The following is a 14,605-nucleotide window of genomic DNA, read 5'->3' on the forward strand; positions in this document are numbered from 1 at the left end:
TTTGCTGTTCTTCTAATAACTTCTGCCATCTCCCTCCACATCTCTTCCGCGCTTCCATTCCCATCCCACCTTGCCTCTTCTCCTACCCGTCTTAGGAAGCTTCTTTGTTCCTCACCTTTCATCCGCCACCACCTCGTCCTTGGGTTCTTCGTATGATGTCTTTTCCTCAACTTTTGCTCAACGCGAAAATCCATGACGAGCACCCTATGTTGTGTTGTCAAACTCTCTCCCGGGATAATTTTACAGTTAATGCAAAATTTCCGGTCGACTCTCCTCAACAAGAAGAAGTCGATTTGAGAGCTTGTCATGCCACTCTTATAGGTTATAAGATGTTTGCCTCTCTTTTTAAAACATGTATTTGCGATGAGAAGATCAAAAGTTGAGGAAAAGTCCAAAATAGTTTTACCCTCGGCATTGATCACCCCGAAACCATGGCCTCCGTGAATACTCCCATATCCAATCACTTCTCTCCCAACATGGCCATTTAAATCTCCTCCTAAGAAAATCTTATCTCCCAAAGATATGCCTTGAACCAAACTCTCTAGATCCTCCCAAAACCTTATCTATATTTAAATATTTAAACATTTAGTTATAAATATTTAATAAAAGTTGATAAAATTATAGAGACTATTGAAAAAATGAATTTAAAACTAATTATATTTATTTTTATAAAATTTCTATATTTTTGCTATTAAGAAATTAATAACTTTTTAAAAACTTCATTAGAATTGAAAACACTTGTTTCTAAGCATTTCGAATATAATTAGTATTATTAACAATTTGTTATGATCAATATGTATTATTATTATTATTATCAATGAAAATTTTTTCATCAAACTATTCATTAAACACCTTTTTAAATCAATAATTATTCACAAAACATAAAAATTAAAAGTAAAAATTATTTTGAAATAAATATGGCAAGATATATTGGACTACAAAATTTAGATATGAAAGTGAGATGTGTGATATACTTAATATTGTAATTTCGGGTATTTTTTAAAACGGTGTAACGTACATAAATCGGATAATAAATCGGATCTTTCGATCTGTATTTAAAAAATTTTAAAAATTTGGAATACACAAATCGTCCCAAATTTTTTTAATTTTTTAAATACAAATCGAAAAGGTTCAATCTGTGTATCAAAAAATCGTCCAATTTCATTACTTCTTATAAATCGGACGGTCTAATTTTAACTTCTGACATACTATAATTGTGTAAAGCATTTCATATACTTCATAATTGTGTCTTACACCATTCTCCTTTTCATATCTAAATTAAAAACTGTAACTACAGTTGTATAGACCATGAAAATAGAGAGAAAAATTTTGTTGCATACTTTATGTTTTGACAGCAACATATGAAGAAATTTGGCTATGTATTTTATTAGATAAGGTCATAAGGTAGCTGCAAAGTAAGAACGAGGCCATGTTGCATTACCGCATGTTGCTTGTGATGGTTGATCATTTCAAACTAAATAATGTGAGCGTTGCAAACACTAGTGGCCGAGAGTGGCTGCATAATTTGGGAGAAAATGATGTACATCGAATAAGACAAAACCATAGAAAATGATGGATCCTCATCTTATTGCCTAGCATATTTATCCACGTAATATTTGAGGGTTATCTATTAATTTAACACGCAAAACGAACATAGTCAGTTAGTCACATACTATGAGTGTGTTTGGCAAATTCGTTTGAGAAGAAAAAGTACGTTTAAATTCTTTGAAAGTTTCACATTTTTGTTTGGCTAATTTTTAGTTTGGCAAACACAGAAGTGATTTTGTATTTAAAACCACGTTTACCAGAAGCAACAATTTCTAGCTTCTGCGTTTCACCAACGGGCTTTTAGCCATTTACTCTCAACATCTATTTTTCCTTTACCAATTTTATCCTATAGACATGTTATTGTATTATTTATAAAATTCTTATTAGGTGAATGGGCCTTCTTTTCTTATTATTTATCTTTATATAAGTTCTTTTTTTATTATTTATTATTTTTATTTTTTGTTAAATTTTTATGAGACATTATACATTTTTATAATTATAATTTTTGTATATTATATTTATTATTATCTTTTTATAATATGATTTATTGATTTCATTAGGTAAAGTAAATTAAACAAAGTACAATATTTTAGTGTAATTTTTTTATAATATAAATTATTATCTCATTAGAAAAGACAAATTAAATAAAAAATTAATCATAGGTAATAATATAATCATAAACGTTGGATTCCAAAATAATATTAAGAATAAGATTATTGAGAGTACTGGAATAAGAATACCACATAAAAAAAATACTAAATTAACATTTTTAGGTTAATACTTAAAATTTTTAAAAAATATAACAGATTAAATACTCTTATATATATATAGTCACAAAAAAAACTCATATATATAATTTTATTTTGCTAATTTTTATATATTACTTTAATTTAGTAAGTAAATATTAACTTTATTTAAAAATGAATTAATAAGATCTATTCAAATATTTAAAGTAAAATAATAGAATATTATAAAAAATTATTTTAATTGATGTTTTTTTTAGTAATTTTTCATCTAAAAGTGATTTTGAATAGTATAATCCAAACAACATTTATTTTACTATAATCAATTTTGATATAAAGATTGCCAAACATAAATCACGTTAACACAAACTCACTTTTCATCCAAATCAAGTTTACAAAATCAATTATATGCAAACTCCCGTTTGCAAACTGAAATCCAAACACACACTATGTAATACCCATCTGATCATAGGTTTAACTTTTAGATACGTTAATTATTTGGAATCAAGTAGCGCAGGTAGGCATGGGAGCTAACCGAAATATATCACTTAATTACTAGAATGTTTCGTAATATCCAAAAGACAGAGCATATAATAGAATGATTTCAGTTTTGATTTTTTTGAATTGTAATAACTATATTTGATAAATCAAAATAAATAATTTTTAATAAATACATATTATAAAAATTGTGTTTGATAAAATTACTTTTAACATTTAAAATAATTTTAATAGAAATAAATATAATAAAAAATAAATATCTATTAATTTATAAAATTTTATTAATTTTTAAACTTTGAAAATACAGCTAGCTTTAAAAGAAATATTATCGTAGGTGTTTTCAAAACAAAAAACACAAATACATAATATTTTTATTCACCCAAACATAAAATGAGATTTCTCTAAAATACTTTACCAAGTCAAATCCTATTCACTTAATATTGTCATATAACATGCTCAACAAAAACGAATTTAAATTTATTTGCAAATCAAATTGTCTTTTCGAATAACTTTAATTAAATGTTTACATGGTGATTTACTTCATCATCCTTTTAAAGAACAATTTTAGTAACAGGACTAATATGTAGAATTTGAACAATCAAGATTGAAAGCAAATCGAATACATTCAAATCTAGCTAAAAGAATTTCCAGTAGAAGTTCACTCCACAGAAATCAGTAATCTTTGAACGTTTGCAAAGTTGGGAGTTTTCATTTTTAGTTAAAAGATTTCAAAAACTAAAATTAATCTTTAAATGAATATAGGCAAAAATAATAGTTGGTAACTAACCCCGCTTAATAAGACAAAAACCTAAATATTATAGTATTCACTTTGACGTTTGAACATAGCATGCACCTTTTTCCTTCATTATTAGTACAGGAATAAGAATGATCTGTACCATGATGTCGTGCTACCATAATGAAATTAAACATTCAACACAGCACGTTTATTGTTTTTCAGCGTTGACTTCAAGGCTCATTTATACCCGTCAAACAAATTACTGGCAAGTTCGACAACTAAAATACCTGCAAGGAAATGCGTCTTCCAACGTTTGAGTTCCCACGGAAAGGAAAAAGAAAAAAAAAACACTCATCACCAAGGCTAACATTGGCGATCAGCGTTTGGTTTGAGAGACAGGCTAACATTGAAGATTAGCTTTTGGTTTGAGTGGTTTGAGAGACAGGCTAACATTGAAGATTAGCGTTTGGTTTGAGAAACATAGACACTGAGACATAGACATAGACACAGTGATACATGTCGACTGTTTGGTTTAGTGAGACACAGATTTTTGAAGAACACGGATGGATACGAAAACATTAAATTTGTATACCTCCAATTTAATGAGACACTAAGACACAACTTATGAGACACTAATTTTTTATTCTTTTACCCTTATTGAAATTTTAAATTTTGTCCTCTTATCTCCCCAAACCTTTCTTTTTTCTCTTCCTCTTTTAGATTCTATAACTAAATTTATCTTTCTATTTTCTTCAAAAAAAAATTATACATTTAATTTTTTATTTATTTAAATTTTAATTATTCTTTGATCAATTCTGAGTTTTAGTTTTTTATTTTTTTCAAAAAAATATATATATATTTAATGTTTGAATGATAATTTAAGATGATATTAGAAGAAATAAAAAATATTAAAAGAAATAAAAATTCAATGATGATGACATGTAGTGTTTGGGATAATAGATGTCCAGTAATAATAGTAAAACTTGTGGTAGAATAAAGGATAATTCAGTCTTTTTAAAATGTGTGTCTTGTTTTTTATTTTTACCAAACACAGTACATAGACACAAATATTTTATGTCCATATCTTTAATGTCTATGTCTTTGTGTCTATGTCTCATCATATACATCAACCAAACGGAGCCTATAGAACAGGTGTCCCTAAATTTTTTTCAAAATAAAGAAAGAACTCTCTTCCCACTTCTTTATATTTGTTCAGGTTACTAATCCAACTCCCCTTCTCAAATAATCAACTTCACTGAAAATATATCATGTAATCACTTGTAATAACACATGCCAATAGACCAAGGCCGCAGCCAGCAACCGCATCTTGTAGTCGTTACATTCGAAGGTTCTGGGATGAAAATTTCTATTTTAGAGTACATTTCATATTTGAAATTTTTGAGATGCCATCCACAAGCTAGAAATTGTTTTAGAGAGTATGCCAGAAAGTTAATTTTCCGAGTATATAGCTTAATTAGGAAGCTGGCAAGAGAACCAAAATTTTAGATAGAAACAGACATACTTCACAAACCCATTATAATTTTTTGGTAAAATATATAACAAGCATGAAATGCAGACCGTTTAAATGAGACGGTGAAAGCTAATCAGCACCGTGATTAATCGTCGTCCTCGAGAACACTTCGACGCCTCTGTATCTGAAAAATTAGTAACATAAATGGCATCGTAAATACATGGACTTGTGGAGAATTGAACAACATAACCAATATCATACAACTTACCGTAACTTTGGTCTGCCTTGTTGTTTGGTTGTTTATCTGCTCCAGCAGTGTTATGAGTTTTTCTTCAGAAACCTAAACATGCAATTGAGTAGATGAGGATACACTAATAGTTCATCTGGAAAACTTCAATTTTCCACTTCTAACCTCAAAGAACCCACCTAAAACTAACCCACCCTAAAACTACACAATCGGTTCATACAATACAAGCAATCATGAGAAACCAACTTCCTTGCATACAGAATAAAGAAACAGTGACTAACTACTCTCCACCAAACACTCATGGTCTACAAACTTGCAGGTGCAACATCCTACCATCAAAATTCAATAATATAAATTCTATGATTTTAAGCCAAGTTAGTGATTAACACAAACTGCAGCACTGATATGTTCACTCAATTAGATGCGAGTTAAACGATATATGAGAACACTAAACCTATTATAAATATGAAAAGGCACAATATAGTAATATACCATTTCTCACATTAAGACATAATGTGCAAGTATAAATTGAACAAATAAGTAGTACAACTGGAACTTTGCTACCCAAATGACAATACATTAAAAGTTAATAGAGATTATTATAAATGTGACCAACATCAGAATATGCTAAGAATGAAAGGTAGTAGTAAGAGACAAGATCCAGTGTTGTACCTTTTCAGCTATCTGACCCATTTGAGCGGCTCTCAGTATGACATCTTCAACCCCTCTTGCTTTCTCAGGTTTCACCAAAGCAATTCGAGCAACTGCAAATAATGATAACAGAAATATAAAAGAATGCAAGAAATCCAATTAAATGTATCCAAGTGCTTGGCTAAAAAATTTCATCAGATAATCCCAAGACACATTGGCAAAGATGATATTTACATCTACAAATTAAAGAATTTTAAATCAAAATGTTATGGACGGAGCAGATCTGCATAGGCATTCCAATATTTACTAAAATATTTTATTACGGTTCCTTTTGGTATATATTCTAGAAAAAACATTTGGTCCTAACAAATATCTTATATATTCTGGAGCTTAATGTATGTTTTATGATAGTACACCTAACTCCACGTATATAGTTTGTGTTGGTAAAAAGTATAAGACTAATGCAAATACAACATATGAAAGTTTAAGCATACACATATAAATACAAAAAACTGTGGCCAAACATAAGATCTATATTCATTAATGCATTTATTGAAGGAAGAATTGAAATATTAAATTATGCAATTGCAATTGATAACATTTTCACTTTTATCTTCTCTCAGCAGTGTATCAGCAGTGTCATATAGCAAAATAAATTAATAATTAATCAGACTAACTTCTAACTCCAGCAGAAAACCACAATCACAATGATGATTGAAGGATAAAAAAAAAGCCAATTAACAATTAGTACGGCAAATTGTCCACAAGAAAAACCAGCCAAGATTATATTATGAACTTACGTCTTTCTCGTGCTTCGGCTGACAATATCTGGCTAAGCATCATTTGTCTTCGCTCCTCAGCCTCCCTAAATGAATTTTTTTTCCAATTCAGATCAATATTGTTTATTGCTCCAACAAAAATGACTATAAAGGGAGCATCATAAGTATAACTGATTACTATAATTTATGCAATAGTGTATAAGATATCTATATCCAGAAACTAACCTCTTTGCATCATCCTGAGCCTTCTGCTGTTCTGAGTTCTGCTGATTGCCCTGCTATTTTTGTTTAAATAATAATAATAAAAAAACTCAGGAATATCAACATAATAAGAAGCAAACTCTTGACTTGGTTGTAAAGTAACAAAGATTAAGTGTAAGGCAAACAGAGCTAACCACGCCATGCCTAGCCATAAGCTCCTGCATTCTTCTCTGTCTGATTGCTTCCAACTCAGGATCAGCCTTAAATTATTAAAATTATCAGTTAAATATAGAATAGGCCATATTTTTTTCATTTGAAAGAAGGTAATTTAACTGTGAAAACATCATAGCATAAAATTAAAACAGGGAATAAAATGCTCAAATGCAAGACTTCATTGCACTAGGAATGAATGGTAGTTTAATATAATTAACAGCAACAAATTCATCACTCACATTTTCGCAAAACGCTTCGGACGTAAAGAAGGAACCACTTCATCAAAATAGTTAAACCCGCAAGCCGATTTGGGAGTTCAAATAATCAAATTGAAAGTTATAGAGGGTTTAAATTCGTTGTCAAGGTTTTCACTATTAAAACAGTTACATGATGCAGATCATGGCGATAATCAGCTTAGCAGAAAAAAGAAAAAAAGAAAAACGAAAAACTAATTCCCTCTCTAGGTTCAAAGCTCGAAAACGCGAAAATGCATTGGAACGTTCAACTTGAAGTTCCAAACTACTTCAATTGGAAAATAATTGAATTCAAGAATCGGGAACAGAGAAACTTAGCGTTAATTTCCCGAGAAATAAGGGGGAATCGGAATTAGAAAAGTTACCATGTTGTAAAATGAGAGAAGAAACCCTAAAGGAGGTGGCACCGAATTGGGTGAGTTTTTTTCTCCCGATTCAGCAGAAACCACCGGCTGTGCAGGTAGCGTTTGCAATAAGCGATGTGATTGGGAGCTCTCACCGAGATAATAATGAGAATTGAGAGGGAATGATGGTGTAACTTGTCAGGGATCGACGGTCCAAAAGATCCCAATATATGTTTCGCCAATTATGGACTACTATTTATTTACATATATTTGGGCCTTGGTTGTTTGGTCAGTTGTATTTGGGTCCGCATGCATAATTGTATGGGCTTTGGCCCATGAAAAAGGCCCAGGAAATGTAAAAGAGGATCACTGCGTCCGTCGTTCTTTTTCTCAAAGGTTGTCGTTCGAAGCACTCCATCTGTTTTCTTCTTTCTTCTTAAAAGGAGGGGTTTTCTATTGCAGTGCGGTGAAGTGCAGTGTTGAGGAAGAAATAAGATTAATGGATCCGAAGCTAACAGAGGTTTCTCAGCTCTTTGAGCGCTTCAAGGCCGCGTTTCTCAGGAAAGACTACGATACCTGCTCCAATCTACTTTCCCAGCTAAAGGTGAAATTCCCGTCATACCAAACCCTAGTTTACTTGTTTCACTCAATTTTCTTTTCTTTTTTTCGAAGAAAGAATGAAAGATAATTCGTACTCGTTGTTCGTTCTTCGGATCAATTCGGTTTACCTATCTATGAATTTTCGAAAAGAAAATTGAACATAGATTTTATGTTTTGAATAGTAAAAAAAAAGGTTTTGGGTAGGTATAAGCTGCTTCAGGTTCAGATAGTTGTAAGGGCAATGATGCTTTATGGTTTGGTTTGGGTCGGATTGTACACATTGAAATTTTGGATATGCCCAAATTAGTTTACCTGCGATAATAAAGCGATGATGTCAAGCATGGTGTGGACTTTAGATTTGGCATCTTTACTTCATAGGAAAGCTGTAAATTTGATTATTGAGTTGCGAAGTGTTTTTCACAGCTGGGATTTAAACATACTATGGCTATATGATTGTTTTTACATGCAGGTTAAACTGACAGAGTTCAGAAGCCTTCCTCCCTTGTTTGAAGATACACCTAATGCTGTTCGTGAATTAACAATAGCAAGTAACGTGCTTCTTTCCAATTCATTGCCTTATCTTTGACATTAGATAAAATATATATACTTGTTCATTTTTGTGTATCAGTGCTAAGTTTGTTTCTTAGTGTTATAGAATTATATCTATTCAACTTTAACATTATTGAGTAAAGCAAGTCTTTTTTCATTAGCTTGGCCATATAGGCACTTTGTGATAAAACTGATATCAAATTAGTGTTGCCAAGATATATCATTGTCAACTCCTTATAAGTATTAGAGGAAGTGGGAAGCCTGAGATTTTGATATGTGTATATTGCAACACTGGCAATCAGTTACAGACTTACAGTAACTGATGCCAAGTTTGTTTGGCTGTTAGGAATTTTGTTCAACCTGAGTGCTTTGTGCTAACACTATATCTGTTCAGAACACAACTGATGTAACTAAGCTTAGTTCTCTCTAAATTTCTACCAGCATTTTGTATTTATCGTTTGGCTCTCTGTGTTATAAATGTAATGATTGGTTGCAGTGTAAGTACAAGCTATCCATTTATTGTTTGTGTGAGAAATAGTTAATATGGTTTGTTGTATATTAGAGGTAAAGAAAAGAGTATAACATTTTTTCGATGCTCAAAAGCAATGAGAAGACAAGCTATATGTATTAAAACAAACAAATTACTAAAATGTTTCTTCAAAACTAAATCATATTCACATGAATATTGAATTTTTATAATGATAACTGCAAAGTTGCTTGTCCCAGATTTTTAATAATTCCATTTTGCTGTTTGGAACTTCCAGGGGACATATATGAGCATGCTGTTGTCCTTAGTGTTAAAATTGAGGATCAAGATGCCTTTGAGAGGGATTTCTTCCAGTTGAAACCATATTATACAGATGCCTGGTAACTATATACTGTAATGTGATGTTTTGTACTTTGTTTTGTGTTTTGTCTTTTATTTCCTGTTTGTAGTTGTATTTAATAGGGACTTTTACTTGCTTGCAGCAATAAACTCCCACCATCTCCTCAAGAGTATCCAATATTAGGTCTCAACCTTTTGAGACTACTTGTGCAGAATAGAATAGCTGAATTCCATACTGAGTTGGAATTGCTTTCATCTGCTGCTTTAGAAAATCCTTGCATTAAGCATGCTGTGGAGTTGGAGCAATCTTTCATGGAAGGGGCATACAATCGTGTCTTGAGTGCTAGGCAGACAGTTCCCCATGATACATATGTTTATTTCATGGATCTTTTGGCTAAGACTGTGAGGTACTAAATGTTATTTATCTGTTCGTTCATCTACTTTTCTAATAACCTGGCAAATGTTTGAATTCAAGTAATAGACTAGAAAATAATGGACCTGAAGCTTGATTTCTAGGCTAGTTTAGTTGTTTGTACTTTGTAATGGGAATCAGTTTCTGTAACACTCTTATTAAAATTTTCATTTAGTTTATTTATTTTCCTCTGATTCTATTGCTTTGCTTCCTACGCTGGCAATGAGGCTGAAGCATAGACTTCATTATAGTCTTTTGTTTTCTTTTCAGTGGCTGTGTATTATGTTACATATTTTGCATTTTTCTAATAGTGAAATTGTCATTCAGAGATGAAATAGCGGGATGCAGTGAGAAGGCATATGATTATCTCTCCATGAATGATGCTAAGCAAATGTTGATGTTCACCTCAGACAAAGAACTCTCGGAATACATTAAAGAGGTGAGCAATGTTGTGAACTGGGGAGCTGTTGGTTTAACTATACGTATGCATTGTTGATGTTTTCATAATAGAAAACAATTCATGCTTCATTGCACAATGGCATTTTTTTTCGTGTTCTGATGGCATCATCTATTGATTGCAGGACCATCCTGAGTGGGAGATTAAGAATAGTTGTGTCTTTTTCCAAAAGGCAAAAGAGTCCGCACCTTGCAAAGAAATTCCCTCCCTTCAACTCATCAACCAGACTCTCAGCTATGCTAGGGAATTGGAGAGGATTGTGTGAAATGAAATGGCAGTGGCTTTTGTTTTTCCAAGATTTCCGATACTGTCTTTTGAAGCTATTTATCATTATAATTCAATGCAAAACTATTAAATTGATCATGTCTGTATTTTCGTCATCTAGGTGATTGAATTGTTTATCAAGGTATCATTTTTTCCAATTATATTGTGCTCTGGGTAAGGATGAATGAAAAATTATGTCCGAATTCCGGCCTCAACTAAGGGGACACATCCAACTATCCGAGTTACGGAGATGTGACTGTTTAGGAGCTCCTTGTAATCCTTTGATATTGGAAAATCTATAAAATTTGGCATATGCTTGACTATGAGGGATCAGAGAAGGATGTTCAGGAAAAAAAAAATTAATGGAGTCGCGATGGCTCTCAAAATTTTCTACAAATAACTGTTAAAACTGGTGTGACTTGAGTGCGTTACCTTCCACGCAATATGAAGAAATGCAAACGATATAAATCCTCATGATTATTTTTTCAGGTATGTTGTGGCCACCGTCGTTCTCTGGACAACACGCCATGACCCTACTTAAATCGACATGTTTCTTTCGTTTTTGGTAGATAAATTTAATAAACTTAATCTCTCTGTTTATGCTTATGCAGCTATAGTCTTATGCCGACTCCTCCGTCTTAAATACGGTTGAACTCAAAACATCAGTTTATCTAAATTGGTCAGATATTATACAAAGGTAGCTCGAAGAAAGAGAACAAATATTGAATAAGATCCAAGTTGACACAAATTCACGTGAATGCTGCTGACCTGCTGTCGCTTTGCCCGTTTTCCTATTCCATTATTTAATTACAAAATGGACAATTTGAAGAAAGAAAGAAAGAAAGAGATTAGGAAGTAGGAAGCAACCAAAGAGAAAAATAAAGGAGACTCATGACGGTTGCTGAATCAATGCTCACCAGTCACCACCGACGAGTCTGCTATCATTCTGGATAGAATACAGCCACAGGAAGTAGCATGAATCTAGATTTAACATCAACATAGTAAAACCAGGATTCCTCGGACCCACACGTGATAAATAGCTGGAAATCGATGTTAATTGATTATATGTAGCATTCACCACATCTACTCTCTCACTTTTTTAGTGCCACTTACACTAATCACTCACTCACTCACTCCCACTCTCACTTATTACTTCACTTAGCAAGCAAGTCAACCCCAAATCTAAATCTAATTCTAAATCTTAAACCCACCTCTAATGAATCTTCGCAATTAAGCAAGACAAGAAGAAGAAGAAGAAGCAGCAGCAGCAGCAACAAGAGAGGAAGGGAAGAAATGGCTTTGGCGTTCACCACAATGACACTGAACCTTGTTCTTCTGATGGCAATGGTGGCCACCAACATCCTCTCACTCTATCACCTCTCTTCAACTCTCCAATCCCCAAAATCCCCCAAACCACCCACTCCCGTCCCCGACCAGCTCCTCCACCAGCTCCACACAATACGCGCCACCATCAACCACCTCACGCGCCTCCAACACTCCACTGACACAACCACCACCTCCTCCACCATCCCACCAGATCTACTCCTATACTCCCACCTCAAACCTCCTCCACAAGTACATGTCCTACACTCCCTTCTCCCTTTGCCCCTCCGACTCCGACCTCGCCGAATCTCTTATCCTCCGTGGCTGCCACCCCCTCCCCCGCCGCCGCTGCTTCTCCCGAACCGCGCCGCACAAACCCTCATCCCCTCTCCCTCAAGACCCTTTCCCTTCTTCACTCCCCGATTCCTCTGTAATTTGGGACCATTACCCTTGCAAATCCTTCGATTGCTTCCACCGCCAAAACCCTAACCTAGGCTTCAACCCTTCCTCCGATTCGTCCAAGTTCACAACCTACAAGACCGACCTCGATCTCCCGATCTCGCAGCTCTTCCAGATCGCCAAGTCCGCAAAGTCAGTCATCCGGCTGGGCCTCGACGTCGGTGGCGGCACTGGGTCATTCGCCGCCACGATGAAGCTCCGCAACGTGACAGTTGTGACGACGACGATGAGCGTGGGTGCGCCATACAGCGAGGCGGTGGCGCTGAGGGGGCTTGTGCCACTTCACGTGCCGCTGCAGCAGCGGCTGCCGGTGTTCGACGGAGTGGTGGACCTTGTGCGGTGCGGGCGTGCCGTGAACCGGTGGATTCCGGTGACGATGATGGAGTTCTTGCTGTTTGATGTGGATAGGGTTTTGAGAGGTGGAGGGTACTTGTGGATTGACAGATTCTTCAGCAAAGGGGTGGACCTTGAAAAGCTGTATGCGCCATTGATTGGGAAATTAGGTTACAAGAAGGTGAAGTGGGCCACTGGGAATAAGACTGATGCTAGTGGCATCAAGAATTCTGAGGTTTTTCTCACTGCGTTGTTGCAGAAGCCTACTTCAAGATGATCAACTTGAAGCTTGCTTCTTTACTTCTTCCCTTACACAACCTGGTAGGATCTAACTACCTATCTTGCTACTTGGAAAGTTAACATCTTAATTAGTTAAAATTAAATTAGTTGCATGTTCATGTTGCATAAGATATCAACCTGATTCATTCAAAAAAAATATCAACATTTGGTACTTCATAACTAGCACAACCCACACCTGTTTAACGGCATAGACTCCGAATCCATCAAGAAATTAGTATTGTATATTTCAGGAAACACTTGTCATTCCAACTCTACCTTCTTTGTATTACGTGTTAGAGTGGCTACTTACAAAAAGAGATAGGTAGACGGTAGGTTAATGTTGGTCCTTCCCTCATCTAGTAAACTTACCCTGTTACCCATAGGAAAGATATGCCAGCATTACCCGTGTTTATTGACAAAGGCAAAAGCTAAAGTCGTTGATAACTGGGATAAGATGACTAAGTTACAATAGGTTGCATGCAACCTTGAATGGAGTAGAAACAATGAGTTTTGTTAAATACCTGTGAACCAAACTTAAAAACTTGGGTGCTAGTTAGTATGGTATTTGATTTGGTTAGGATTAAGCAGGCAACATTTCTTCTTCTAATTCTGTAAAAATTTTCTTAATTCGTTTGGTTTGTGTGTTATTTTCCAGTATTATTTTTAATGGGGATTCTATTCTGACTCTAATCATCTGTTGTGTTTGTGGTTGTTGCAGTTTGATATATGCTGTAAGAAGATTAAGATATGCAGGTCAGAAGGTAAATTATTCAGGTTTCTTTGCTCCGAAAACGTTGATGGGGTAACTCAACTTCATGCCCACTGTGATGATGAATCATCCAAATGTTGTAAAATGATCAACATTGGTAGGTAAAAGAAGACACATGCAAGGCAAGTCAAGGAAAGGTGTATAGGAACTCTTAGAGGAAAAATAGCCTTTGTGATCATCTCCTTTTCTTTTCTTTTCTTTTGTAATTCCTTTATTTATCTTTTTTTTTTCCCTCTTATTTGATTGAATTGTGCAATCCCAATTAATTGTTTGGAAAATAAATATTTAAAAACGTAATTTCTTTGGTTTCAAACATTGGAAAGTCCACTCTTAAATTTGATAACGTCATTTCTGAAATATGTGATTTTTTTTTTCAAAGAGAAAGAACAAGAAACTAATTTTTAATTAATCGATAATAACTAATTTTTCGTTTTAGTTCTAAAATTGTTATGTTTTGGAATATTTAATATTTAAGATTTATAATTTAAAAAGTATGATTAAAGATTTAAAATTTAAAATTTAAGATAAATAAGATCATTTTAATAACACTTTTCTTAGACTGAATTAATGAATGACAAAATCGGGCAATTTACGTATATAAATTGAATGGACGAATTGTTTACCCAAATGTAACAATATAGATTTCATT

General features: G+C 33.7%; 3 protein-coding genes across 5 annotated transcripts; 2 read left to right on the forward strand and 1 right to left on the reverse strand.

The window, feature by feature from the left end:
• Positions 1 to 4,768: 4,768 nt before the first annotated feature.
• On the reverse strand, positions 4,769 to 7,903 carry LOC107481693 (uncharacterized). 3 transcript variants are annotated; one of them, XM_021139409.2, is made up of 8 exons: positions 7,707 to 7,901; positions 7,069 to 7,134; positions 6,899 to 6,951; positions 6,695 to 6,759; positions 5,916 to 6,007; positions 5,265 to 5,336; positions 5,104 to 5,180; positions 4,769 to 4,876 (listed from the first exon to the last, which is right to left on the reverse strand). In XM_021139409.2, the coding sequence occupies exons 1-7, from the start codon at positions 7,707 to 7,709 to the stop codon at positions 5,142 to 5,144; spliced, it is 390 nt and encodes a 129-aa protein (XP_020995068.1). In that variant the 5' UTR covers positions 7,710 to 7,901; the 3' UTR covers positions 4,769 to 4,876; positions 5,104 to 5,141. The 3 variants fall into 3 exon arrangements, with proteins under 3 accessions (XP_020995068.1, XP_015957476.1, XP_015957475.1); XM_016101990.3 differs by having other exon boundaries at positions 4,769 to 5,180; positions 6,899 to 6,948; positions 7,707 to 7,903; XM_016101989.3 differs by having other exon boundaries at positions 4,769 to 5,180; positions 7,707 to 7,900.
• Positions 7,904 to 8,075: 172 nt separating this feature from the next.
• LOC107481692 (26S proteasome non-ATPase regulatory subunit 8 homolog A) lies at positions 8,076 to 11,116 on the forward strand. The gene is made up of 6 exons (XM_016101988.3): positions 8,076 to 8,289; positions 8,755 to 8,833; positions 9,599 to 9,701; positions 9,804 to 10,067; positions 10,400 to 10,511; positions 10,654 to 11,116. The coding sequence occupies exons 1-6, from the start codon at positions 8,185 to 8,187 to the stop codon at positions 10,792 to 10,794; spliced, it is 804 nt and encodes a 267-aa protein (XP_015957474.1). The 5' UTR covers positions 8,076 to 8,184; the 3' UTR covers positions 10,795 to 11,116.
• A 440-nt stretch (positions 11,117 to 11,556) lies between these two features.
• On the forward strand, positions 11,557 to 14,269 carry LOC107481691 (probable methyltransferase At1g29790). Its single transcript, XM_016101987.3, is given in 3 exon segments — positions 11,557 to 12,358; positions 12,360 to 13,229; positions 13,906 to 14,269. Coding segments are annotated over 2 exon segments (1,098 nt in total). The 5' UTR covers positions 11,557 to 12,086; the 3' UTR covers positions 13,186 to 13,229; positions 13,906 to 14,269.
• The last annotated feature ends 336 nt before the right edge of the window (positions 14,270 to 14,605 follow it).

The sequence above is a fragment of the Arachis duranensis genome, chromosome 3 (genome assembly GCF_000817695.3).
Source record: "Arachis duranensis cultivar V14167 chromosome 3, aradu.V14167.gnm2.J7QH, whole genome shotgun sequence".
NCBI classification, from domain to species: Eukaryota; Viridiplantae; Streptophyta; class Magnoliopsida; order Fabales; family Fabaceae; genus Arachis; species Arachis duranensis.

Coding starts and splice junctions, on each gene's coding strand:
- LOC107481693 (XM_021139409.2), bottom strand. Junction 6,952..7,068: donor TTATGGCTAGGCATGGCGTG/GTTAGCTCTGTT, acceptor AAACAAAAATAG/CAGGGCAATCAGCAGAACTC. Junction 6,008..6,694: donor AGCCGAAGCACGAGAAAGAC/GTAAGTTCATAA, acceptor CATTATTTGCAG/TTGCTCGAATTGCTTTGGTG.
- LOC107481692 (XM_016101988.3), top strand. CDS start 8,185: ATGGATCCGAAGCTAACAGAGGTTTCTCAGCTCTTTGAGCGCTTCAAG. Junction 10,068..10,399: donor CTTTTGGCTAAGACTGTGAG/GTACTAAATGTT, acceptor ATTGTCATTCAG/AGATGAAATAGCGGGATGCA. Junction 10,512..10,653: donor TCTCGGAATACATTAAAGAG/GTGAGCAATGTT, acceptor TATTGATTGCAG/GACCATCCTGAGTGGGAGAT.